We start from the raw sequence: 27,792 nt of genomic DNA on the forward strand, positions 1-27,792 counted from the left end.
GAGAAATGAAAATACGTCTTCGTCATGTGTCTTTAACGTCACTAGTGCGGGAGATCATTAATGATCCGTCTTTGCTACTGTTGTGGTTTCTGATTACTGCGATTTAGACCTAACGTAAGTAACAGTCCTTGGGCGACTTATCTGATTTCATTAAACAAGTTTATTATTTGCTGCAAATGGTTTTACACGAAATGTGTTATGGCAGTTGAACTTTCTAGATTAAGGGCTAATCCCTTTTTCACATTAATACATTTACCTTAGAGTTTACTGGCGTAGGACAGATTCTTTTTTAACAAATCTCAAATGTTTTCACACTCCTTAACCCTAGTAGGGCATTGTGATTTCCACAACAATTACAATACCTTATATCGTGAGATTCTTTAACATATTTGGTCACTACACACTTGGTACATTACCCTATATTTGGTCATTTAAGCACTGCAACAGTTTAATCACATAAGCTCTCACTTTGCATCTTATGTATGCCAACTTCACATGAGTTGGTAGATATATTTTTGAATATGTTTAAGTATTTATACATTATACAGTCAGGAAAGATTAATCTGCATAAAGAGCAGTGGGCATCAATCCTTGCAGATGCATGCTCTGTTCAACTTCCTGTTTGCAGTAACATGGTGCTCAATTTTAAGGATGATTAGCTAGATCACGTGTCAAACTGGTTCCATGGAGGGCAGAGTGTCTATATGTTTTGACTTGTAACATGTGCTTGATTGATTAGTTAGACCACTAATCATTTAGGATTTCCTCTCATGGTTGTATAGGTTTCAGTTGGGAATTAATTCAAAGAAAAATTAAACCAGAATACACTAGGCCCTATGTGGAATTGGTTTGAAAACTGTGAGGTAAACAAACAAGGTGTAAAACAGCGGCATGAGTGACTGCACAATAACACACATTATAATGGCAAGATAGCGGATTGACTGCTCTTACAGTCAGCAAGTTCATATTGCATTGCCATGTGAGCTGGGGAAGTGTTCTCACATTTTTCAAGGTCAGCAGACCATGCAAGAAAAAAAGGATGCTGGAAGAACCATTCTAGCCAATGTAAGTCTTGTGCATTTCAAGTCTCATTTAGATTTTGTGTGTGAAATGCTTCCTCTATGGCAGCAAGAGACACAAAGCCTGTAATCCATCATACCGTTTCATACTTTTCATAGTCACTGCTCGGCAATGCAAACAATGCATTTTCCATCACAACCATCTACAAATTAGATATTTTCCAACATGGGGCACATACTGCTAAAACAGGTACAGTTACAGGTTGTGGCATAACTGGAATGGTGGCTGCATGCTATACAAGTCTGGGCCAGAGTTTGGTTCTTCAATACTAACCACTTCCTCTATCAGACATGGCACCTAAAAAGAGAATCCGTGGCTCCACAAGAACATCACAGTCCTGTGAGTAAAAGCATTTCTGTGCAGTGATTTTCAAGTCTACACCCTTGACCCTGTTTCACATGATATAACCACCACTGTTTGTAAATCAGTGGTTTTTAATAAGTTATTGTATTCATGTACTCTATCTAGGTAGCAAGGAAGAGACTAAAACTGGGTCCCTCAGTGAGGACTCTGTAGTAGAATCTGCTCAGGGAGTCAAGGGGAAAAGGAAAGCTGTAACCTCAGGCAAGACAAGAAAACAGTCAATTTCAAAAGACGAATTGCATGAACGACCACAGTTCTGTCACTGGCTGATGAAGTCAGAGCCAGAGAGCCGCTTTGAAAATGGCATAGATGTCAAGGTATTTTCTCCTCTGTTGACAATGCAAATGTGACATCTGCTGTTGCTCCATAGTGATGTTTAGTTTTGAGTATATTTCTGCCTGTGGATAATCATTTGGAAAAATGTGACAATGTGATATGTAATTGTCAAGCCAGAATGTTGAATAAAAGTATATTCAAATAGACCTGTTATCCACTGTGTTTCCTGTGGTCTGGAGGAAAGGGAAATTAAATGTCCACAGTAGTAGTAGTAACCCAACGTTTTGGAGCACCGGTCTGCTCTCTTTGCTAAATACGTTCCCTCCAAAATTATTTAGGTACGTGATTCATAAAAAAAATTATATCTGGAAATAGAAGTGGAAGAAGCATGTATATTATACAGACCAGCATGAAGGTTGGGTTGATAGCCAAATATCTCTGAGGATATTATATATCAGATATCCTTGTATATTAGAACAAAATAAGCAGACAACAGGATTAAATATTTAATATTATTCAACATTCTGACTTGTGAAGGGACTTTACATGAAAAGTGTCTGTAAATTTTAGAAACAAAGTACATAATAGTTTCACACTTTTACCAGTTCCAAGGCCTTGTAGTAAGTCTTCTAGATTGGAATATACCAAAGACTCCTATTTCCAAATGGGACCCAATGTATTTGCTTGACTTTCTCAGTATGTAGAGATGGCATTGTGAATTTTTAAAATAATTTTTCAAGGGCTATGCACAGGAGATATATTTCCATGTAGTTTGATAGAGACCTATCCAAACAGACTTCCTGCTTCATTCCAAGCAAAAGGTCTTTCCGCAAAGGGTTAGTTGTGGGGTGTGCAACAAAGGTAGTTACAGTTTTTATTGAAATTATTATCCAGAGAAGTTAACCTTTTGTTTTTCATGTAAATATTGTTGTTCATAAGATCTTGTTAAAACTGAAAAAAGGTCTGACATGATTTGTCTAAATTTCAGACTTTAAATAATCAAAAGCTGCATTTTTAATAAAGGTGATACTTTTAATATCTACTGTGGTTATATATAGCTGTCTAACGCTACATGAACATGAGATGGGCTCCTACCCTATAAGACTTTATGGGTCAGATGAGGATGACTTTCTTACTGCCGGTATGTCACAGTTTGGGATCGAGGATCTGAAGGCTCTTCCTAATCAAAGAGGGTGTTGGGATGGTGTACGGAACTACCAGGCCCGGAACTTCATGAGAGACATGAAAGAAGGGCAGCAGGCATTCTTTTACCACAGCAACTGCAAGGAGCCTGGAATTGCTGGAATTGTGAAGGTGAATGTCAATCTGTTTCAATTGCTGTTGGTAATATACATTAAATGGGTTTTGAGTTATAGTGCCTTTGAACTAGATTTTGGTTACAGATTGTAAAGGAGTCTTATGTGGACCACACTCAGTTTGACAAGAACGATGTCCATTATGATGCCTCCAGCAAGGCAGACAACCCCAAATGGAGTATGGTACTGTATGAATGATTTCATGCTTACATTGTGTTCTAAACAAGATATGCGCATACCAGTCTCTTTTGCGATCCTATTAAAACTGCACTAGTACTTTACTCTGCTTGCATCTTGTTTGAATTCAAGGTTGATGTCCAGTTTGAAAGGATGCTGAAGCGTTTCATTCCTCTGTCTGAGATGAAGAAGATCCACCTAGAGCATAAGGCCAGAGTCGGACCACTGAAGGACATGGCTCTTTTCACCAGGCCAAGGCTGTCTGTCCAGCCCCTCACAAGCGGTAAATGGAGATCATTGCCGGTCATGTACACCCCCCTGAAAGTTTACATTTCTGTGAATATACACTGCTCAAAAAAATTAAGGGAACATGTAATCATCACAGTATAACACCAAGTCAACTTCAGGAATATCAATCTGTCCAGTTAGGAAGCATAAGCGATTGGGAATCAATGTCACCAGTTTTGGTGCAAATGAAAGTGATAACAGGTGCACTGGAGAGGCAACATATCCCTAAAAAAGGGAATGGTTTTGCAGGTGGTGGCCACAAACAATTGCTCTCTCCTTATCCTTACTTCTAGTTTTGCGTTTTGCTAGTGTCCTTGAAGTAGCGTGAGGTGGTATCTGCAGCCCATTCAGGTTGCACAGGTAGTCCAGCTCCTCCAAGATGGAACATCCACACTTACCGTAGCAAGGTTTGCTGCATCTCCCAGTACAGTCTCAAGAGCATGGAGGAGATACCAAGAGACGGGCCGTTACACGAGGAGAGCTGGACCGGACCGTAGAAGGGCATTAACCCAACAGCAGGACCAGTAACTGCTCCTTTGTGCAAGGAGGAACAGGAGGAGCACTGCAAGAGCCCTACCAAATGATTTCTAGCAGGCTACTGGTGTGCATGTTTCTGACCAAACTGTCAGAAACAGACTCCATGAGGGTGGCATGGGGGCCCGACGTCCTCTAGTGGGACCGGCTCACAGCCCAGCACTGCGCAACTTGATTGGCATTCGCCAGAGAACACCAGAATTGGCAGGTCCACCACTGGCACCCCGTTCTCTTCACATAAGAGAGCATGTCCACACTGAGCATGTGACAGACATGAGTCTGGAGACACCGTGGTGAACGTTATGCTGTCTGCAGCACCATCCAGCATTACCAGTTTGACAGTGGTTAAGTGATGGTCTAGGGAGGCATATCCTTGGAGGGTCGGACAGACCTCTTGGAAGCCAACAGCACCCTGACTGCTGTTAGGTACTGGGATGAAATCCTCAGATCCATCCTCAGACCTTAAGCTGGTGCAGTGGACCCTGGGTTCCTTCTGGTGCAGGACAATGCCGGGCCTCAAGTGGCCAGAATGTGTAAGCAGTTCCAGGATGACGAAGGCATTGATGCCATTGACTGGCCCTCACGTTCCCCAGACCTGAATCCAATTGAGAACTTCTGGGATGTTATTTATTGGTGCGTCCGCCACTGCCAAGTAGCACCACAGACTGTCCAGGAGCTCACTGATGCCCTGATCCAGGTCTGGGAGGAGATCCCCAAGGACACCATCTGCCTTCTGACACCATCTGCCATCAGGAACATGCATTTTCAGGAGTGCATACAGGCATGTGGGGGCCATACACACTAATGAGTCACGTTATGTGTTGCCGTGATGAAATTTATGCAAGTTGGAACAGCCTGTGATTTCAATTGTTTACTTTGATTCTCGGTGGGAGTTTGAATCAAGCCCTCAATCCGTTAATTTTGGTTTCCATATACAGTTTTTTTACCGTCATTTCGTTCTCAACAAATTACACAATGTACTGTAAAAATGCTGATCTTTAATATATTTCCTTCATTGAGACCCAACGTGTGATTTGAGTGTTCCCTTAATTTTTTGAGCAGTGTATTATAGACATTTTCTTTACAATGCAAAAAAAATTACAAATTTTTCCTTGAATGTATAGTTATTTACTAAAGGAGAAAAGTTGTTTTTGTGTCCTCCAAGTTAGGCCTGTGTCAAGAGATTCTTGTCAATCCCATCTTTGGTGTAAGATTGAGCTAATAAATCTGTAGGGCACTATATACAGTATGTTCTTCGAATAACCTCAGTAATTTAAGTACATTTGTAACTTTTTTTTTTCTTCTCAGAGGAATTTGACTTTGTCCTGAGTTTAGAAGACAAAAACCCATCCCTGTGAGACTTTGGACAAGATGACCAAGAGAAATGTTTTTGTTCTATATTTAGCTGTAGATGGTACCTATTTATATACTGTTATAATAATAACTGTTAATGTGGATAACAATGCATTTGGCATCAGTTTATTTCACTTTTCAGGAAAGGGGATATCAGTTAGTAACTTGCAGAACACAAATTTTAGGAAAATCTGTTAGGCTGAAAGAAATGTCAAGTATTTGTTAAGAGGCAACAGGATTTCATTTACAAAATGGATACACTGGGCATAACATTTCAAGTCTCAAGCATGGAAGATACAGAGAATCATCAAACTTAAAATCCCTGCCTCCAACTATTGGAATGCTTAGGTAATGTATGTGAATGTAACTGTATTGTTTTGGAACCATTTGTAAGCTGTTTACTGTTAAATAGATTTAAACCAGGCATATTAGGGCAAAGGATTCAATAGCTCTTATTTACAGGATTTTAAAATTCATTGGGTTCGTAATACGTTTTCTGTCTCTCACTTAAAGAAATTAGACAAAACACACAACAATAAAAATGAAGCTTCAACTGACCTCACTGTGCAATTATTACACCAGATTAAGAAGAGAATGTGAATGCGGAGGAGCAATGGATACATGTCAGTGCAAAGTTAGAAGTTCACTTTTCATTATGATGGACTACAGGTCAGGAATGCATTTGCCTGGGTATGGAATGTTCAGCTTCCTATGACTTCAACTTCCTATGACAATACAGTGTTATACTGAGTTAGATCCATTCAAATATACGCTAAAGCTAGAAATGTGACAAAAAGAAAGTTGATCATTTGGAGATGATAATAGGGTATAATGTTATACTTTTAGGGCATCACACACAGGGGTAGATCTAAACAAGAAGCCAGATTTCCTTTCACTGGACATACAGTATGTGTTGATTAGGGAGTTGACCTGCAGCAGAATTTCAGGCCACCTGTAATACCTCATGCAGGCTTCTCTTTTTCATTGTTCATGTGTATACTGTACCTCCCGTCTCCCTTCATTCTTCCTTTATCCCTTTATCCAGCAGCCCTAATGAACAGAGAGCTACTTTATCAGTGATAATGTGAGCTGACAGGTGTCCCAACTACTCTTCTGCAGACACTGACAGTTTTCTATAAGGAGAATGGGTGGTGGCAGTTTTAACCACTGTCCTCCCTCGCCGCCTTCTCCAGAGCACTCTCAGAACTGGCTGAGCCCTCAAACCGCTGGGCACCGATGGTGGCCTGGGCTGACATGCTCTTCCTCACCACATCCCCCTTCCTCCACAATGTGATTTCCTGAAAGAAAACTCACTGTTTAAATCACTAGAGCATTCCCATGAGGACACATTGTGATTAGAACAATGTGTTTCTGCATACATTTGACCTAAAATGTGAACAGATCTTCAGCAAGTCCAGAAAATACTAAGTAAACCTTATTATACTACAGAAACAGATGATACAGCAGAATACTTTTTGAGAAAACTGAGGACATTCTAGTAGGACCGCCTAAACAAACCCATTACTTGGTTCTTAAAGGGGAACAAAAACGAATATCCACAATTTATCTAAGAACAAAAATCGCTTTAAGTTAGTTAGGCTGTCTATGTACACAACTCTCTCACTCAGGGAGAGCAGGGTCAAGCTAGAGTGTACAGATTAGAGTGAGTGTAGTGTCATCTGGTTATATTGCTCTCCCTTCAATAATGTGATTAAATCGAACTTAAAATAACAATCTACAAGAAAAAACAATGACTTTCTGGTCAAAGATATAAAGCAGGACATGTGATTTTTTTGGAGATCACACTTGGAAACTTAATATAGTTAGGTCAGGAAATATTTGGACACTAACACAGGTTTTCAAAATGTTGGCTCTGTACACCACCACAATGGATTTGAGATGAAATAACCAAGATGCAATTGAAGTGCAGACTTTCAACTTTAATTCAATGGGTTGAACAAAAATATTGTATGAAATGTTTAGGAATTACAAACATTTTCATACAGAGTCCCCTTATTTCAGGACTCGAATGTAATTGGACAAATTAACACAATCATAAATCACATTTTTAATACTTTGTCGAGAATCTTTTGCAGGGAATGACTGCTTGAAGTCTGGACATGGGTTTCCTCCTTCGTGATGCTTTGACAGGCCTTTACCGCAGCAGTCTTAAGTTGTTTGTTTGTGGTTCTTTCTGCCTTAAGGTTTGTCTTCAGCAAGTGAAATGCATGCTTGATCGGGTTGAGATCAGGTGATTGACTCGGCCATTACAGAATATTCCACTTCTTTGCCTTAAAAAACTCCTGGGTTGCTTTCGTTGTATGTTTTGGGTCATTGTCTATCTGTAAAGTGATGCACCGTCCAATCAACTTCTGTGAATTTGAGAAGGCAATATATCCCCATACACATCTTTCTTGTGTCACGTCATCAATAAACACTAGTAACCCAGTGCCATTGGAAGCCATGCCAGCCCATGCCATCACACTGCCTCCACCATGTTTTACAAATGATGTGGTACGCTTTGGATCATGTGCTGTTCCAAGCCTTCTCTACAATATTTACTTCCCATTATTCTGGTACAGGTTGATCTTCGTGTCATCTGTCCAAAGGATGCTGTTCCAGAACTGGGCTGGCTTTTTGGCAAAGTCTAATTTGGCCTTTCTATTCTTGAAGCTTATGAATGATTTGCACCTTGTGGTGAACCCTTTGTATTTGCTCTTGTGAAGTCTTCTCTTGGATAATGATATGCCTACCTCCTGGAGAGTGTTCTTCACTTGGCTGGATGCTGTGAAAGGGTTTTTCTTTACCATGGAAAGAATCCTACGATCATCCCCCACTGCTGTCTTCCATGGACGTCCAGGCCTTTTTGTGTTGCAGAGCTCACCAGTGTGTTCTTTTTTTCTCTGAATGTACCAAACTGTTGATTTGGCCACTCCTAATCTTCCTGCTATCTTGGATGGATTTTTTTTTGCAGCCTAAAGATGGCCTGTTTCATTTGCATTGAGAGCTCCTTTGAATGCATGTTGTGGGTTCACAACAACAGCTTCCAAATGCGAATCCCACACCTGGAATCAACTCCAGACCTTTTACCTGCTTAAGTTATGAATAAATAATGAAAGAATAGCCTGCATCTGTCCATGAAACAGCTTTTGAGTCAATTGTCCAATTACTTTTGGTCCCTTGAAAAAAGAGGGGGCATACTGAAGAGCTGTCATTCCTAAACCCTTTCTCCAATTAGGATGTGAATACCTTCAAAATAAAGCTGAGAGACTGCAATTCAAGCCCATGTTCATTATTTCACTGTAACTTCAATATATTTAGGTAAACAGCCAGAATAACAAAACTTGTCAGAGTCCAACTATTTGCAGACCTAACTGTATACATACAATACTAGTATCACTTCTCACATTTCAGTTATACTGCAGAGAAGCAAAATGCTATATGTATTGTCTCTATCTTATTTTAAACAAATTAGCTAGGAAGCTAGTTGCTTCTTAACTTAGATTAGCTACCGTAGTTTTCATCAATCTAATTTGTACAGATTAACTGGTATTTCAGTACCGCACCGTTCTGTAGAGTTCTCGGTCTGTCAGGATTAGATGGCTACGATAATTGTGGTCAAAGCTAGACGCTTCTATGTATCTATCCATATCTCCATATCTATCCATAACCTTTTTCTAGATTAAGACTACGTTTCAGAGCAATGTTGCACATTATGCCTCCACCTACTGATTATATACAATTACATTACTTTAGAGGATTTTAAATCACACAGGTCCAGTTTTGCGGACACAGATTAAGCCTAGTCTAGACTCAAATATACAACTCAAACTCTTCCTCAATGTAACAGTGACTCCCGCTTATTGGTAGATTATTTTGATAAAGGATACTTGTGTATCCTACCATGTAAGTGATAGTTCAGTACAGCATCGTTCTGTTAAATTCATCAATCCAAAATGTAAAAAAAACAGAACACTCTCTAGTCTGCTTATTGCCCCTGCTGACAGATGAGTGACTTTGAGATAAACATCTCACTAGCATTTGTCTTTGGGTCTGCGGTGGGTTAGTGGAAGGTCATTCTGGTCAGTTTATTGTGTCGAAAGGACAAAGGTGCCTTAAAATGTGCCTGGGAAGCACTGCTCTGTGTTTACTGATCCCGAAAACGTTTTGTGTGCCCTTACTTGCAGGATAGGTGTATTAAGAGTAAAGTGGTCTGTCTGGATCAAGTGGGTTGTCTCAAATCACTGTCTGTTAACCCAAGAAATCTGTAATAAATGCTCATGTTTTTGCAGATCTTGTGCAATTTTTCAAATTTTAACCAAGGTGTTTGAGACAGAATATTTGAAGTAAAATAACATTCATGTTGAACCTGAAACCCGCTGCCCACCAAAAGCCCATGTTCTGTACCTGCTGTTTGAAGTACCGTCTCTCCTCCTCATCAATCAGCACCAGGTTGAGGTAATAACGCACAGAGAACTTCTTATTGATGTCCCGCATGGTGGGGGTCATCTCATAGCCAGCCAGAAACAACCGGATTGGAATTGACTCTCCTAAAACGTTAAAACACTGTCACACCTGATAGGTAGGTTGAGCGTTGCCATTTTCAAGGCATACTGTCCACTTCATTATTTCCTTTACCTCTGACAGGGGCCCCATCCATGATCTCATATTTGGCAATGGTGTCATTTTCATGGTATACACTAGGGCCTGTGCCAGTTGTCTCCCGTTTGATGATGTCAATCTCCATGTGTTTAATCTTAATCCGCACCAGCAGGAAATAGATCTTACCCACAATGACGTCTTTCAGGTGGTACCTATAAAAGATGAGATCATCAAAGGGTAGCAAGGATGCCAATAAACAGTTAATGCATTGACTCATAAATCCTGGTTTACACCTAATAAACCATCAACAACTCTGGACCTAAGTGTCGATCTGCCTTCAGCTGCCCCACAGCAGATTAAAAAGTATAGGTTACACGGCGTTCAGATGTGCCACTCCTTGCTCGTGAAATGCACTTCCAGTCGCTGTTAGGACGGAGCCTCTAGTCTCATTAAAAAAGCAACTTTAAAGATTTCAAGGACCTACCTAATTCTGATATGTATAACTCATAGTATACTATTGAATTTTGACTTTAGGTGACAGAAACGCTTCAGAAATTAGTTGTTATGAAAGCAAACAAAGAGTCAAAGTAAATGTCCCCTAACTGAAATATTTTCTGCATGTTCCTGTGGCTTGGAGTTGAGGCATGTTATTGGATTAAAAATGTAGGTGACTGAGGGTGTTAAAATGCATCTCTTTCCACCTTACTTGGATTTGTTGTACTCAAACTCAATGTGGAGACAGTCTTCGATTCCCACTTCCATTTTTATTGACGAGTTGAGCTCTGGGTATGTGCTGAGTGTGTGAACCACAATATCCATCTCTTTACTGATGTCATTAAGTCTCCGACTCACAGTAGCCCGCAGGAAATACCTGCAAGTAAAACGAAACGATACTTATTAAATCTGCTGGAATCTCAACTGAAGTTCTCAAATCACATCATCATTGCGTCTTATCTTTCTAAAGGCATCAAGTGTCAGTAAGCAGCTTGCCATAAATACAGTCATTTTAACAGTAAGGTTACATCTTTTATTACATATACATGAGATCTACTTTTCGTCTACAGCCGCATGTTGCCCAATTGCAAGGCTGATTGGCTAGACAGATGTGAAGCACAGGTAGGTGTGTGCGTGAAGTAAGACTGGTTTGGATTTGGATGGGATGGAAGCATCAAACTACTTGATGTTAGTCTTTCCTGTGTACTGTTCAGCAATGCAAGCTGCTTTGCTTCAAGTAGTACTGGTTATGGTTTTCTTTGGCTGTGGGAAAAGTTTCACCAAACAGGTACAGCCAAGACTGTGCCAGGGGCATAACATGAAGAGGGGGGTAAAATGTTATACCGGCTCAGGAATGCGCTTAAAAATATGGACATAATCAGCAGTAATGATGTTCATGTGTGTATCATGCTAGGCTTTAAGCATGTGACCCATAAAAACGTTTCTTGCTGGCAAGGTGCTAGGCACATGACAGACATTTCAAAGGTGAACTCAAATTATTAAAAAGTGATCCATAAAGTAGTAGTTATTTTGTCCATGAAGCAGTTTGACTGTTAAGCGCTTTAGTGTCCTTACCGTAGCTTCACATTTTGGCCTGTGTAGGACTCATAGGGCTTCTCAACATGGGTGAATTCAAAGTCAAAGGTCTGTGACTGAGTAAGTTCACCAGGCCTGGCCAGATCTTTTACCAGGGAGACAAATTCATGATGGTTTCCTCTGTCATAGTACAGCTCTATAAAGAAAGGACAGGTATTCACTTCAGACCAATAAAGACAAATTACAAAACGATCACTTTCTCATAGCAAATTGCATTTTGGGCTGTTGGAAATTCACTAGCATTAGAACTCACCAATCTGGCCTACAAATTCAATTTTGATCCCTTGATGTTCCAGTCTTTTCCCAGGGTTCTTCAGTGTAACGTTGACTTTTCCAGCCACAGTCTCGCCGTCGTAAAACAGGAAATATTTGTCCTTCTTCCCATCTTCAGTCTTATGTTCAGCTTTCTTTCTTGTCTCAGCATCAGTTAGAACTACATCAATTTCTGCACTTTGGCCAAAACTGAAGAAACTCATACTGGTGCTCTTTTCTGTCCTGTTTTACAGACAAGGTTAAGATTTTTCGGATCTAAACCGATCTCTGACGAACAATTTAGATGACACTTCCAGTGTGCTGTTTGTTATTAGATTCAATTGAGACGTTCATTCGAAATGACACAAAGTACAAAAACAACTTGTTTGTTACCAACGATCACACAACGGCAGTAATTTCTCTTCCTTGTCTGCGCACACACAATTGGGACGTCTGGAATAATATTCCAATGTTGACCTTGTTTGTATATTTATTCTCAAATGCAAATGACTGTATTCGTGTCCCTATTGACGAAAGAAATAGCCTAAATGCTACACAATATGTTGCTTGGTAATGAAATGTTAAGCTTGTATCAACTCAAGCAAGCTGTGTATCCGTCATTCATTGACACCGATTAACAGTGTGATGAGTGTTGATATTTTCTTTAATGTTTTTTCTTTTGGTTAAATAATAATGTTCTTTCCTAGAAAATAGCATAACCGATCGTTTGCAGCATTTCCTATGTTGTTGCACTTCCGGGGTTGTCTGGTTTGGCCGGATAATGTTTCAAAATAAAGGCCGAATCCTTTTTTAATGATTTGTTAAACGTTCCAACAATACAGTAAACAGTTACTTGTCTTTATTGACAAAATGAAAAGCATAGAATACAATCGATTACACAACAACGTCTCAACAATTAACTTTTTACAACAGTTCCTGAGTAATTATTTTACAAACAAGTAATAGTAATGAAAAAATAACAATTTAAATGTTTCAAAAATGCGTAACAGTTTCAATCGAAACATTGTTTCATACTGATTTGTTGTTATTGGTCAAAGAGTTTGTAGACATTGTTCTAATCCTGTTATGTAAAATTTCTTACTGAGTCAAAACTGGACAATATGTCCAAAATCCATAAAGTAATTAGTAAGCACAGAAGGTCACTTAACACAAAAACGGCACTCGGAAAAAATCCTAATTACTTATTCTAGGCATAATATCTTGAATTCCAGCAATATACTCTGATTATACTGTGTACCTGTAAAATGGATCTCCTATTCTGAATGCTGGGAATAAGGTTAATTTGCTTTATTAAGCACAACAGACTGTTTTACTGTTTTCTTGACTCCACAACATATTAGCTTTATTTTTTTTGACATGTCCTACTTATTGTCTGTATATACCTATATACAAATTGTGACAGAACCTTTCTCCATATTAACATAATTCAGTCCAGCATGCATTCAGAGGTTATGCAAGACTGTTTTAGTAAAACACGTTTGATGTACTCGAGAAAGCAGATAAAAAACATTGTCCAAAAACAGTATGGAGGAATGTTCCAGCATCATTAAGGATGAACATGTAGGAGGAAGTAAGAAATGCACAGCTTTAAAACAATACTTCTGATGCAGTAAGAGTAATGACCAAAGACAAACCATATGTGCAACAAGAACTGACTATAGTTAACTAACAGAAATTATTATTTTGGCAAATGTGTTGTTAATTGTTGATGCAAACCAGAAAATAATGTGCATTGTTACAGCTCAAATTTCTCACTCAAAGCCCTGTTATGGGATTTGTTTCCGCTTTTGATTTCAGCGTGTCTCCTTTCAACAGTCGTCTCTCACTGAGGTCAAATGATAAATGATGACTTGTGGCGGAAGTGACCCTGATAAAAATGGGGATATAAAAAAAACAAAAATATAATTTTTATGAATACATTATGATTACATTTTGACTTGAAATAGAATTTCAAATGATGATACTTTATTCACCTCATCTGCTTCAGTATAGTCAACACCATTCTCCTGCGCTGACAGTTTGTAGCTAAAACATACATAAAAAATCCTTAATTTCCACAAAATACATGAAAAGAAAATCACAGTACATCATTAATACCTATATAGCACTTAGCCCAACTCACTTGGTTCCTGTGTGATCCTTGCCAGAAGAGAAGCAGCCATGTTTGTGTGCATGACAAATCCCAACCATTACAATGATGAATCCAGCCAATGCGGCCAATACTTTTAGGAAAATCCCCACAATGTCAACATCATCTGAAAATACAACCAGAGCATTTTGAGAAGATCTGGGTGACATGAACCCAAGTTTATATAACACAACGGAATGTTCTCAGAATTAATGTCCATGTCAACTGCTATGATTTATGTGAACTATAGAACAGCCCTGGGATTAGAAACTTGAGAAAATATTATCACATTTGAAACCCTCACATACAAATGTACACTGAATGCACTATTATAACCAGGCGTTATTATTTTTAAACCAAACAAATTGTCTGAAAGTAATGCTGAGGTAACACACGTTACTTGGAAAATAACCGAAATGAGTTCAACAATAATATTAATATATACAGTGGGGAGAACAAGTATTTGATACACTGCCGATTTTGCAGGTTTTCCTACTTACAAAGCATGTAGAGGTCTTTAATTTTTATCATAGGTACACTTCAACTGTGAGAGATGGAATCTAAAACAAAAATCCAGAAAATCACATTGTATGATTTTTTAATAATTAATTTGCATTTTATTGCATGACATAAGTATTTGATCACCTACCAACCAGTAAGAATTCCGTCTCTCACAGACCTGTTCGTTTTTCTTTAAGAAGCCCTCCTGTTCTCCACTCATTACCTGTATTAACTGCACCTGTTTGAACTTGTTACCTGTATAAAAGACACCTGTCCACACACTCAATCAAACAGACTCCAACCTCTCCACAATGGCCAAGACCAGAGAGCTGTGTAAGGACATCAGGGATAAAATTGTAGACCTGCACAAGGTTGGGATGGGCTACAGGACAATAGGGAAGCAACTTGGTGAGAAGGCAATAACTGTTGGCGCAATTATTAGAAAATGGAAGAAGTTCAAGACAACGGTCAATCTCCCTCGGTCTGGGGATCCATGCAAGATCTCACCTCGTGGGGCATCAATGATCATGAGGAAGGTTGTAGGACCTGGTCAATGACCTGAAGAGAGCTGGGACTACTGTCTCAAAGAAAACTATTAGTAACACTACGCTGTCATGGATTAAAATCCGGCAGCGCACGCAAGGTCCCCCTGCTCAAGCCAGCGCATGTCCAGGCCCGTCTGAAGTTTGCCAATGACCATCTGGATGATCCAGAGGAGGAATGGGAGAAGGTCATGTGGTCTGATTAGACAAAAATAGAGCTTTTTTTGTCTATACTTCACTCGCCGTGTTTGGAGGAAGAAGAAGGATGAGTACAACCCCAAGAACACCATCCCAACCGTGAAACATGGAGGTGGAAACATCATTCTTTGGGGAAACTTTTCTGCAAAGGGACAGGACGACTGCACTGTATTGAGGGGAGGATGGATGGGGCCATGTATCGCGAGATCTTGGCCAACAACCTCCTTCCCTCAGTAAGAGCATTAAAGATGGGTCATGGCTGGGTCCCGAAAACCCGAACCACACAACAAGGGCAAATAAGGAGTGGCTCCGTAAGAAGTATCTCAAGGTCCTGGAGTGGCCTAGCCAGTCTCCAGACCTGAACCCAATGGAAAATCTTTGGAGGGAGCTAAAAGTTTGTATTGCCCAGCGACAGCCCCGAAACCTGAAGGATCTGGAGAAGGTCTGTATGGAAGAATGGGCCAAAATACCTTCTGCAGTGTGTGCAAACCTGGTCAAGAACTACATGAAACATATGATCTCTGTAATTGCAAACAAAGGTTTCTGTACCAAATATTAAGTTCTGCTTTTCTGATGTATCAAATACTTATGTCATGCAATAAAATGGAAATGAATTACTTAAAAATAATACAATGTGATTTTTTCTGGATTTTTTGTTTTTAGATTCTGTCAATCACATTTGAAGAGTAACTATGATAAAAATTACAGACTTCTACATGCTTTGTAAGTGGGAAAACCTGCAAAATCAGCAGTGTATCAAATACTTGTTCTCCCCACTGTGTGTATATGTATGTGTGTCTATATATTCAAAAACAGTGTCACTGAAAGAATTTATCCAATTACGAAATGTCACAAGTACCCCGAACACTTCAGTAGATTAATGTGACAAACTTTGGTTATTGTGCATGGTTTGGTAATATTGCAATAATGTATGTTCAATGCGAGAGTGGTATGACACACGTAGTCATATTAAGAATGTAAGTTGTATGTATGGTACACCATGGCCTACTCACAGACTTCCATTAGCTGTGCAGGACATTCTGCGTGTCCAGCATCATTCTTTGCCTGGCAGAAATACTCCCCAGCATCCTCCTTCCTAACCCGGCGGAATTTCTGTAGGGAAACATGCCAAAGTCAACCCCAATGTATAATTCTGTTTATTTCTTATACTTATTGGGGCAATGTAAGAATTTTACTGTACTACTAGAATATATAAAAGCATAATGACCAGAAGACGCAGTCAGAAGACACAGAGTACCTAAAATATTCCCCATTTAAAGTGTCTTGCCGGTCTGTCTATCAGTTGCTTTGACTTGTGGTCTCCTCATACTTGCTTTAGAAACTCGCAGGACTGTCCCCCCCACTCTTAACCACCCTGGACTAGCTAATAATATTCCGGTCTTGTTTGTTAAAGGGGAGGAAGAGAAGAGTCATGTTATTGTTTAATATTCAGTCTTGTATAGGTTAGAGGCAGGATTCCACACAGTGCCCCTTTAAGTCCTCCCCCGGGTAGGGCCACAGTGTCACCGAACCCCCCTGTCTCAGTTCCAAGGTGTTACGCTGCTATATTATTGTGCTGGGGGATATGAGGGATGTACTACTAACTTTTCTCAGTCTCCTCCAGTTTTAAATTTTAGGAGGAGATGAGGTCCTGGTCCACACCTGCAGATTACCTGGTTTGGGGGGCCCGTTGCTGTCCCTGCCCTTGTCCCCTGGTCATACTTCTGACCTAGTCTAAAATCAAATTGACTCTGGATTTAGCCCAGAGAAATTTATTTATTATTCCAATTGGACTCTTAATATCTCACCCGGCACAGCCAGAAGAGGACTGGTCACCCCTCTGATCCTGGGTCCCCTCTAGGTTTCTTCCTAAAATTCGACCTTCTTAGGGAGTTTTTCCTAGCCACTGAAATTCAACACTACTGTTGTTTGCTCCTTGGGGTTTAAGGCCGGGTGTCTCTGTAAAGCACTTTGTGACAACTGCTGTTGTAAAAAGGGCTTTATAAATAAATTTGATTGATTGATTGATTGAAGTCCAACATGAGTTGAATCTACTGTTTCATAAAACACGATATTCCTATATCTAGCTTACTTCAATCTCCCATAGATTTATTTTTTTACCAGACCGCCTGTGTCACTGTTAATGGTGTAGGTGGAGTTGATGAACTTGAGGCTGCTTTTTGGGTCCTGGGGAAGCTCCTCATTGTTGCGAAACCAACGGTACTGTGAGGCAGGGAATCCCTCGTTCTCCAGGCAGCGCAGCTCAGAAGACGTGCCAACAGTCACAGCCAAAGGCACACTGCACCGGGGCACCACTGGCTTCACTGCACAGAAGGAAACAGGAATAACATAAAAAGAAAGTAGGAGAAGGAAAGAAGAAGGAAGAATGAACATTTAGATTGCCATTTTAGAAATGGCAAAACATGTTGTACACAGTCCTCCTATTTCAGGCCACCTGGTTTTCTTCCAGCAAAAGCTTCCTACTAGTGCAGGAAGTGTGATAAGAAGCATGTTTCGATCTTCAGCTCTCCTGCTGTTCTTGTGTTAAGACAACCTTACCGTCATTTCTGCGGCTTAAAACATTTTTAACCACAGCGGTTAATACATGGGTGTGGTTAATACACGGGTGTGGCTAATACACGGGTGTGGCTAATACACGGGTGTGGTTAATACACGGGTGTGGTTAATACACGGGTGTGGTTAATACACGGTGTGGTTAATACACGCGTGTGGTTAATACACGCGTGTGGTTAATACACGGTGTGGTTAATACACGGTGTGGTTAATACACGGGCGTGGTTAATACACGGGCGTGGTTAATACACGGGCGTGGTTAATACACAAGTTAACATTTAAGACTGTTTCCACCAGCAAACGTTTTCACAGATGAGTGCTTGATGACATAGAGGTCTCAAACTCATGCAACAAATGTTATACAATTGGCGTCGCAGGGTAGCACCCTATGACAGATGTTTATTATTAATGTACAATATATTTCCAGGCAATATATATACGGTTTATATACGGGCGCGGTAATTATAAATAAACAGGGAAATTGTTAGGGGAGTAAAAAAGGTTACAAATTGTAAGAAAAAACTAGCATCCCTTGTATCTCTGAACGACTCACATTAAATGAGTGTCGGTAATTGGCACATCCCGACAAGACAACAACATGGGACATTTTTCTCTGGGCTAAAAATAATTATATTACTGATACATCTGAGCTAAATCATGTAATGTACACCTAGCATAACACTTAGCTTGACACTGATAATCTACTACCTCCAATGACCACCAGACAATCATATGTCAGGCCACTGACAAGTGGGAAGTTCTTCACTGGTGACAGAGATATGAAAATATGACCACACCTCTAACAGCAAGACTGATTAGTATTTCGTCAAAGTGTTTGTGGTCATCAATGGCAGCGACCTCACAGCGATACTCTGCAGTATCTGAACGGCTGGTGTTGAGGATTAATAGGTTTGCTGGCTGAATCAGCTGGGCTCTGTGCTCCAAGTCCCCTAAAAGAGACAAAAACACACTCATTCACTTAGATTTTTTAGGCCAAAATGGTTATTAGGTGGTTAAGGTGGTTAAAAGATAACCTATAAGCAGAACCTTTAAGCTTACCTGAAATTTTGTTTTGAAAGTACACATAACTTGGGATGCCATTTTTTATTTTCTTCCATTCAATTCTGGGGTTGTTGGTTGAGATGGATTCAATCAAGCAGGTTAACTCAATAGCTGGGAAGAAAAAATAAATAGTACAATGTCAAATTTGGTAATGGAAGGAAGAACATACTCAGAATGAGTCTGTAGTTTGTGACTTACGTTGAAATTCATTTGCCCACACAATCTTATCTGTGGTCCGCAGGATTACTCCAAATGATGGAATGTAGCCTGCAAAAGACAATTAATATGTGAAAAGACACTAACAATCTTTAGTCTTTATCCCAAGTTAAACAGTAATAATTAGATGGTCTGGAAAAGAGGGAATATTGGGTGAGAGACTGAACCACATGTCTGGCAGCATTACTTATTTAAATAAAAAAGGCAGGAGGAGATCTCCAAGGTGCACAACTTTAAATATTACTGTGTCGTTTCGTCACTTAGCCTACAAAAACACAATGAAAACGAAATGTTAGTAAAAGAAATAAACAGTGAATAATGAAAACAGTCCCTTTTTAATACTAAGGACTTCTAATTAGGGGTGTAATCTGACCTAATACATTTTGGCACAACTGATAAAACATGATGTGACTTTGCGGCTGATATACACTGCAGGCACAATTATTAGGCAAATCGTATTCCTCCAGATTTATTTTATTGTTGAACAAACTCAATGCGCTCAGTAAATCCAAAATATAATTGAACCCCAAACCTGAATGTTTAACAGGAATGTTTTAAAAGGAAAAAGGAGTTTTGATCTTTGTTTGGGAAATACATAAGTGTACACAATTATTAGGCAACAATTAGTGTGTAGAATTATTAGGCAACTATCCATCCATCTTCTTCCGCTTATCCGGGGCCGGGTCGCGGGGGCAGCAGTCTAAGCAGAGATGCCCAGACTTCCCTCTCCCCAGACACTTCCTCCAGCTCTTCTGGGGGGACACCGAGGCGTTCCCAGGCCAGCCAGGAGACATAGTCCCTCCAGCGTGTCTTAGGTTATTAGGCAACTAAATAAAAAAATAAAAAAATTGCTCCAACTCACTTGTTTATTCTCCATTGTTAGAGTAAGTGCAACGAATAAGTAACATAAAATGAAAACTAAATAACATTTCTGGCCTTTCAAAAATATTTAGTGACCGATATAGCCACCCTTCTTTCCAATAAGTGCCTTGAGCCTAACATCCATGCGGTCTGTCTAGATCTGTTCACAATCAACTTTCGCTGAAGCAGCAACCACAGCCTCCCAAATGCTGTTCAAAGAGGTTTGAGAAGGGTCCACAAGTTCTCAATAGGATTTAAGTCAAGTAAGGAAGGGGGCCAGGCCAGGTCATCCTTGCTTGCTAGCCAACAGTGGAGTACTTGGATGCATGTGATGGAGCATTGTCCTGCATAAAGGAACATGGCCTTCTTGAATGCTACAGACTTCTTCCTGTACCACTGCTTGAAGAAAGTATCTTCCAGAAACTGGCAGTAGGTATGGGAGTTGAGTTGGACCTTTTCAACCCGAAAGGGTCCAACTACCTCATCCTTAATGGTAGCAGCCCATACCGGTACCCCTCCTCCACCGTGCTGGTGCCTGACTCAAATTGGTGCCCTGTGTCCATTAGTGATGGCCATAGGCCCATCCATCTGGTCCATCAAGAATCACTCTCATTTCATCTGTCTATAAAACCTTTAAAAATTCTGTTTTCAGGTATTTCTTTGCCAAATCTATACGCTTCAACATGTGACTCTTATTCAGTGGTGGTCTTTTTTTCAGCCTTCTTGACCTTGGTCATGTCTCTGAGCACTTGACACCTTGTACTTCTGGACACTCCAGGTACGTTGCAGTTCTGGAATATGGAGGATGATGGGTTCCTGGTAGCTTCATGTTTAACTATTCTCAAGTCTTTTGGAGTTAATTTGCGTCTTTTCTTCTCCATACATTTTTTGGACCCCAGTTGACTATTCACAACAAATGTCCGGTGAGTGTCCGGTGGTCATGCCTCAATAGTTTAGCTATTTCAAGAGTGTTGCATCCGTCTGAAAGGCATTTTACTATATATGACTTTTCAGTGTCAGTTAAATCTCTTTTTTGGCCCATTTTACCTGAGGTCATGAAGCTGCCTAATATTTATGCACACCTTGATAATTATGCTGCCTAATAATTATGCACTGTTGCCACACCCTCCCTCATTACACAAATACATATCACCTGAAAATGATTCCATCCAATGAGCATTCAAGTTTATATGGTTTGGAGTTGGAAAACGTGCATAGAAATAATAATACGATCAGAATACTTGCCTAATAATTGTGCACGCAGTGTACAATTTCTCTGGTTAACAATGCATGATGCACATTAAAGACAATTCCTTCATATAGAAGACTTTACTCAAATAACTACTGGTGGTTGGATGGAGAGTAATGGATCATATATCCCTCTCACCGACTGCTAGAACACGTGACAACACGTGTAAGCTTTTAGGATGGGTTTGAACACCAGCTCAAACATTTCAGCCATCAGAAGGAGTGGAGAAAACATATGTCCTGCCAAAGCCGAGCACTGATGAGTGTCATAGGTCTCAGCTTCCGTCTCTAAGGCAAGCTTTCCCACCACAGTGAACTATTTTTACACCAAAAAGAGACATGAGAAAATCTCCTCCAGCAAAACTTCTATTGGTAAATATGACAGGGACCCTAAAATAATCACTAATTCACCCTTACTTCTTTTATCATTCCTTTACAACTAAACTGTAGATAATGACTATGGTTATCAATAGCGTAAATTATCCAACAAGCATTAAACCTTAATCCTCTTTTTTTGCTTTCTACAGATGGACAGGGACAGTTATTGTCACATTGTATAATTTAGGTATTGAAGATTCAATGTATTCCTGCCTGCATGAGGCTTTGTTGTCCCAGACAATGTTCAGACCGAGTCTGGGGTTAATTAAGAAGACAATGGATGATAACTATTGTGTGCCAGAAATAAAACCACACTATGAAAAGATCTACTTTACACTGTCTAGACCACAAAAATGAAGGGACTCTTTGTGAAGAATTTAATCAAAACTGGAATGTTGCCTGACTATAGAAGAGATAGCAATGTCAGATTCTCTCTGTAAACTAATTAGCATTCAGGATTTAAACAACCATTTATAACAACAAAGCTAGTTGATTCTTCCACTGTTAAATAATACTGTTATTTTCAGCTCATAATTGTCAAACTCATAACTCTCTCTCTTGCAGCCTTTACACAGTGAAAATCAGGCTTGTGACAATGGATTCTACAAGGTTGATACCAGTACATTCATGCTGAAAAAAGTTAATTCCATCCCATTCTAAAGATTCTCTATTGGGTTGAATCAGAATCCCCTTTGAATCCCCACTGATTAGATGTAATGTAATGGAGCTACTAGAGGTAGACAACATACAGTTCCTCTCAAAAATATTCACCCCCCTTGAACTTTTACAAATTGGACTGAGACAACATGAAATCAAACTCAATAATAATTACGAGTTTTGCCACTGATCAATACAATAAACTTCCATAATGTCAAAGGGAAAAATTTAATCTGCAAACTGTTCCAAATTAATTGCAAATATAAAACAACTGATTGCATAAGAATTCAAGTCCAAGGTGGGTGAATACTTCTGAAAGCCAATGTATACATAGGCCATGTTGACATACATATATAGAGTGATGAGTGGTGATGTACAGTTGGTGTACATATTTTCAGTTTTCAGTATACTGACCTATACAAAAAGGACATGATGGAGATTTTTTTGTCAACACTAAGAAAGCGGCTTGATGGGATGAGCTGTCTAGTTAGTCACAACAGGACAAATGGCTGGATGGTGAGGGCCACGGAACAGGGAAAGAAACTCCTCAGGTTGTGGTATTTTTTTGGTTGTGATTGACCTGCACTGCCTGCCTGACGTCCACCTAACAGCTGAGAATCTTTGGAAAAAGTGACTGGAGTGGGAGGGGGTCAATGGTAAACTTGCCAGCAAGCTTCCTTGACCTATAGTCATGTAGGTTCTTGTGACTGAGCAGAAGGCGTATACATCTCTGTTGACCATACAGTGTTGCACTTTACCTCTGATGAAGGTGTGGAAAGACTCAACCTATTGACCCGAGTCAGGATTGAGTGGAAAATATATATTTTTTTATCTATAGCAAGTTCTGCATCTGCTGGTGTTGCTTCTTGATGCGTGCTGGAATGCTGTCCTCCCACCTCAGATTTTCAGAGATAATGGTCCCTAATAATTAGCTGAACTAACAGCTGAGTCCTTGATCTCAAGTGGTTGACGTGGGGGCCATTTCCAGAAGCCAATCACCACCTCCAAGGAATCCTCTGTGCTCATTTCTAGGTTGTTTTGACTAGCCTACACCAGGGCACCAGCTGGTCAACCTTTCTAAGGTAAATGGACTCAACTTGGTCAGTGATTAGACAGAACTGAGTGGTGTCATCTGCAAATGTGGGAGTACAGTGAGTAGAGAAGGGGCACGTGTCCTTGGGGTTCTCCTGTGCTAAGAAGTAAATAGCTGGACAATAGGCATGCTTGTTTTCAACACATAGCTAAAAAAAGAAATAGCATTCTATCTTTGGGTTTTCAAAGGGTTGGAGGATGTAGTGGAGAGTCCCATATTAATAGTGTCGTCCACAGTTGCATCTGTAGCTACAGAAACACTGACTAGGTGCTGAAACCTTGGCATGTTGACCAAGGTGAGTACAGTGCTACAGATCGTTTAGGCAACGACCACAGACCTGTAGAGAATTTGAAACAGGGCAATCCTGAGTATGTCTGTGAAAACACAGGATAGCTGGTATGTAAAGTATGGCCAGATATTTTCCGGGCCAGTGGCCTTCCAGCACTTTGGTTTTGACCTCCTTCTCTGTGATAACAATGGGTGGGGCAAAGATGGAGGAAGGCTTGGGAGAAGGGTGGATGGGCGGAAGGTGAAAATGGCCTAGTAAGCCCACTTTTAAGGGGCCTTTGTGGGTCAAATCCGCAGTAACATTGCTTGAATTTATTTGGCAGTACAGGTTCTACACCAGGTTCTACACCAGGCAGTACAGGTTCTACACCAGCAACAGGAGATTTCTGGAAGGGCGGAAAGCATGATGGGGTTCGTCCTTATCAGGCTCCAATGCTCAACTGTGCTCTGTGGCTTGTCATTGCAGTGTGGATCATGGGATGCAGAACTCAAGCACATTATCTAGATGTGACCCCTCAATGTATTCATGTTGGGATTGATGTCTTGAATATATATTTATCTTGTGATGTTAAGGAAGTCCTTTATTTCCCCAATTTTACAACTGGAGGTGAAAATTAGGGTTGACAGAGGATGAAAATAAATTCCAGGTAAGGACAGCAGGATTTGGAAAGTATAGTATGTCCTTGCTCCAACCCTGACTGACATAAAAACTCTGACACCCTTGATACTGTAGAAAACTTTGTCACAATCTGTGTGGTTAGTTCCATCACAGCATTGGGAATGCAGTGATTTGTCCCAGATTCCGTGAACCAGAGAAGAAAGTTATTTTGTTGTATTTACTGTACCTATGAAGTGTAGGTGATTATATTTGCCCACAGGAGGTGATTTTTATTGTTTTTAGGTGATAGGAATAGAAGCCAGTGTGGTTCTTGGTTGCATTTTCCCATCCATGACAAGAACCAACCACTGTTGAACTGGGTCGCAAAATTTTGTTCTGTGGCCCGTCGGTTCACTTGCATGATTCTTGCTATTTTGCTTGGTGCAATGCATTTTTATGAACAGAGTATTGTTCGCTACCTAAAAAACAGTTACTTATATGCATTTAACATTAGCATAAATAAAACTGGTTTTAAATAAAATTCCACAGAATAAAACCACTTGTTGTTTAATCTATCAACCCCATACCACAGTTGTTATTCAGACTGGCCCAACTTTTGCTTGTCAAAGGATTTGATACTATACAATGAGTTACATACAGAATTTAAAACGCATACATTTATTCTTAGACCAATACACCTACAACATCAACTTTAAAACATCCAGGCAACATCCTCAGTTAAAATCCTCTCAAATCTTTATAAACAATTCTAGAAATATGCATTCTTTAAATCACTAAAAGTAGGACCCATCTGTTGAACTATTCAAACAAGAGACACCCAACCAACTGTGTGCACAATTATTTTTATGATAAAAGGTGCAGGCCTGGATGTACAAGCACATAAACACAACCTCACAGGGGATGTGGGAGGGGTTCAACCCCAGTCTCAACCCTTCCCACTTTCTCTGTCTTCCTTGTCTGTCTTCCCCAAAATTTCAAAAGTATGAATACAGCTAAAATAACTCCTAATAATTGAAATACCTTTGCATACATTTTCACAATTAAATACATGTGCATACAATCTCACAGTAAATTAGCCCACTAAAAGTAATTTAAAGCAAGACACCAAACTTCATGTTCAAGCAATTTAATAAATCATAAATTATCTACTTGTTCAACTGTAACCAGTCGCTATCATGACTACTGCAGTCACAACCACTAATAAAATGTATTTCAAAAACATTTTTAAATAAGCTGGAATTTAACTTGTAACGTGTTTTCATAAACAAGGATCTGTACCTGATAACCTGCTTGTTAACTTGGAAATATAGCTGTTGACATCATCTAATTTTGAGTGGCACTTCAAAACACAAGAGTGATACGGTTAACGTACAGTACGAGATAACTGCAGCGTTTTCATTTGTATTCTTTCCCTCAAATGGCCAAACTATGAGGATGTTATTTTAGCATGTAACGTTATAAATCAAAAATGTCCCAGCTAACTAGATTTTATACCTCATGTTAGAATAGATCATAATATGGCTCATCCTTAGCATGTTACACCCAAGCTGCTCTACCAAGCCTGTCTAATCAGCGCAATCATTTCCATAAAAAAAAAGCCTCGCTGAGATTTAATACATTCCGATGCACAACACGTAACGTTAAAGTTACATGGACTCTGAAATTAGTATAAATGAAAATAACTCACCCAGAAACGAGTAAAGGATGAAAAAAGCAGTTAATGATTTTGACGCCATCTTATAACCTCTTATTTATTGGCAGTTCTTGTACAAATGAAGCCAGCTAGCTAGCTAACGTTATTATACTCGTCGCCTGCGAGGATGGGGTGAGCAGCACACTGAAGCTGAAGCTGCCTAGAGGGTGGTTGTTGCTAGGCATTAACGAGTTTCCATAGGTATCAGAGCGGAAAAGGGATAGTCCCTAGACCGGAAATGTGCAAAACAATACATTCATATTACATTAAGTCTTTCTGAAACGATGCCGAGACAGATTGCTGGTCATTGCAAATCGTTGCAAATGCGATATTCTGAGAGCATGACAGACACAAGAAAGAAACAGGTGCATTTCATGTTCTTAATGTGTCTCTCAATGCACCGGCATATTTTCAAGTGGGCTGACCTTGCACACAAATAGCAATCATAAAAACTGACACGGTTTGCTTTGACAGCTGATTTATTGTGGCCAGGAGGGGGTCACGTCTTAATTCTCTCATGTGTACACTAGGTGGCAGAGTGTGACCAAACATCAATGACTGCCATTTAATCATACCGTAAAGTATTCTAAAACCAATATCCTAACACTGCTTACTCTACGTACTCACCACTGGTCCTCACTTTTTAAAAGGTCAATGTCATCGAGAAGATGCGAGCAGAGTTGGGATAGGTCATACAGTTGGGAATGTCTGTTTTTAGTGGATTTCGGAAACCGAATTGCGATAGCAACGATTCTCTGCAGATATAATTTAGCTATTCTCACTGCAAAAGCTATACATTGTGTGGAGCGCATTAGAGACTTGCAATATTGTTCATGGTTCCTGGTCTACTGTTGGGAGCCGATATCCGCAATATATTTTAGGCAACGGAGAAGCATGAGCATGCATTAAATTGAACGAACAAAAATACAAAAAGAGATTATGATTGGAAACTCCGGCCCTTTTAAGTCATCAACAAAATTAGTTTTATGGATGAGCCCAAAATACTGTTCATAATCAAAACACATTAGTTGTGTAACACATTTTGATAAACCAAACGTAGCACATTTTCTTAAAACAGAAAACAAGTAAATGTGATTGAAAAATCAATAGAAAAAATGTCTGGTAAATTTAAAAAAGACTAAAAAACACAAAGAGATAATAATCTATATGGAGCCCACATGAAAACCAGGAGCATATATGTTTTTTTATTTCAAAAGAACAGCTATGGACTACCAGAACTCACTTGATTGTCCAGTGACATTGAACAAACCCCAGGGCATAATACAAACCATTCAACTCAAAAAGGCCTGTGGTGCTGTCATATACAGACCCAAATAATGCAGTACCTAAATCTTTGTCAGAGTATGACAAAATCAACATTCCAGACAAGGTACAAGTAATTTAGCAGACCCTCCTATGAAGAGCAACCTATAGTAGTGAAGGCATATATTTTGTTAGTTTGAATGGAACCCACAGCCCTGGTGTTGTGTGTTGCTATGATTTAGACAGGATCCTTATGCCAGTACCACACGTTCTTACTGACCGGAAAAAGCCTGTGATATGTTCCAACCTGAAAATAATCTTTTTTTATTTTTTTTGTGGGCTACCTTGGTTACTGTATTGTCTTGGTTCATAATAAATGTGGAGGACCTTCAGTTATCAGGGCGGCAAGTACTCTCTTTCACTTGTCTACTAACAAATCAACATGTCTTCAAAAGCTCAAACTCTTATCAGTTTGATTGGGTCACAGAGGATATAGGATGAAGTAGAGAGAATCTACAACGAACTTTTCCTAAATGAGAAAATGTCACAAGAAACACACCCCTTTACCGCATACAGCACAATTCAATCCAAAGCCAGTTAATCATCTGCCCTTGTGCCA

The 27,792-nt window shown here is 39.7% G+C and overlaps 3 protein-coding genes across 6 annotated transcripts; 1 reads left to right on the plus strand and 2 right to left on the minus strand.

Moving 5' to 3' along the window:
* The first annotated feature begins 28 nt into the window (after positions 1-28).
* Positions 29-5,452, plus strand: thyn1 (thymocyte nuclear protein 1). Of its 4 annotated transcripts, XM_034288891.1 has the most exons (8): positions 121-1,065; positions 1,179-1,269; positions 1,369-1,419; positions 1,549-1,760; positions 2,872-3,033; positions 3,123-3,218; positions 3,345-3,495; positions 5,343-5,452. In XM_034288891.1, the coding sequence occupies exons 1-8, from the start codon at positions 1,024-1,026 to the stop codon at positions 5,390-5,392; spliced, it is 855 nt and encodes a 284-aa protein (XP_034144782.1). In that variant the 5' UTR covers positions 121-1,023; the 3' UTR covers positions 5,393-5,452. The 4 variants fall into 4 exon arrangements, with proteins under 4 accessions (XP_010890531.2, XP_034144782.1, XP_010890535.2 ...); XM_010892229.3 differs by lacking the exons at positions 121-1,065; positions 1,179-1,269 and adding an exon at positions 29-114; XM_010892233.3 differs by lacking the exon at positions 1,179-1,269.
* A 45-nt stretch (positions 5,453-5,497) lies between these two features.
* Positions 5,498-12,585, minus strand: vps26b (VPS26, retromer complex component B). The gene is made up of 6 exons (XM_010892228.3): positions 11,833-12,585; positions 11,559-11,715; positions 10,696-10,860; positions 10,026-10,201; positions 9,795-9,937; positions 5,498-6,685 (listed from the first exon to the last, which is right to left on the minus strand). Exons 1-6 carry the CDS (start codon positions 12,053-12,055, stop codon positions 6,548-6,550), a joined length of 1,002 nt encoding a protein of 333 aa, XP_010890530.1. The 5' UTR covers positions 12,056-12,585; the 3' UTR covers positions 5,498-6,547.
* Positions 12,586-12,716: 131 nt separating this feature from the next.
* Positions 12,717-26,160, minus strand: jam3a (junctional adhesion molecule 3a). Its single transcript, XM_010892227.4, has 9 exons — positions 25,905-26,160; positions 19,056-19,124; positions 18,855-18,968; positions 18,593-18,745; positions 17,343-17,545; positions 16,235-16,334; positions 13,975-14,107; positions 13,826-13,877; positions 12,717-13,719 (listed from the first exon to the last, which is right to left on the minus strand). Exons 1-9 carry the CDS (start codon positions 25,951-25,953, stop codon positions 13,684-13,686), a joined length of 909 nt encoding a protein of 302 aa, XP_010890529.1. The 5' UTR covers positions 25,954-26,160; the 3' UTR covers positions 12,717-13,683.
* Positions 26,161-27,792: the final 1,632 nt, after the last annotated feature.

The sequence above is a fragment of the Esox lucius genome, chromosome 1, assembly GCF_011004845.1.
Source record: "Esox lucius isolate fEsoLuc1 chromosome 1, fEsoLuc1.pri, whole genome shotgun sequence".
NCBI lineage: Eukaryota > Metazoa > Chordata > Actinopteri > Esociformes > Esocidae > Esox > Esox lucius.

Coding starts and splice junctions, on each gene's coding strand:
- thyn1 (XM_034288891.1), top strand. CDS start 1,024: ATGCAAGAAAAAAAGGATGCTGGAAGAACCATTCTAGCCAAT. Junction 1,270..1,368: donor GGCACATACTGCTAAAACAG/GTACAGTTACAG, acceptor TTCCTCTATCAG/ACATGGCACCTAAAAAGAGA. Junction 1,420..1,548: donor CACAAGAACATCACAGTCCT/GTGAGTAAAAGC, acceptor TACTCTATCTAG/GTAGCAAGGAAGAGACTAAA.
- vps26b (XM_010892228.3), bottom strand. CDS start 12,055: ATGAGTTTCTTCAGTTTTGGCCAAAGTGCAGAAATTGATGTAGTTCTA. Junction 10,861..11,558: donor GGCCAAAATGTGAAGCTACG/GTAAGGACACTA, acceptor TTTTACTTGCAG/GTATTTCCTGCGGGCTACTG. Junction 9,938..10,025: donor GGATGGGGCCCCTGTCAGAG/GTAAAGGAAATA, acceptor TTAACGTTTTAG/GAGAGTCAATTCCAATCCGG.
- jam3a (XM_010892227.4), bottom strand. CDS start 25,953: ATGGCGTCAAAATCATTAACTGCTTTTTTCATCCTTTACTCGTTTCTG. Junction 18,969..19,055: donor GTGGGCAAATGAATTTCAAC/GTAAGTCACAAA, acceptor TTTTCTTCCCAG/CTATTGAGTTAACCTGCTTG. Junction 13,878..13,974: donor AAGGATCACACAGGAACCAA/GTGAGTTGGGCT, acceptor TGTATGTTTTAG/CTACAAACTGTCAGCGCAGG.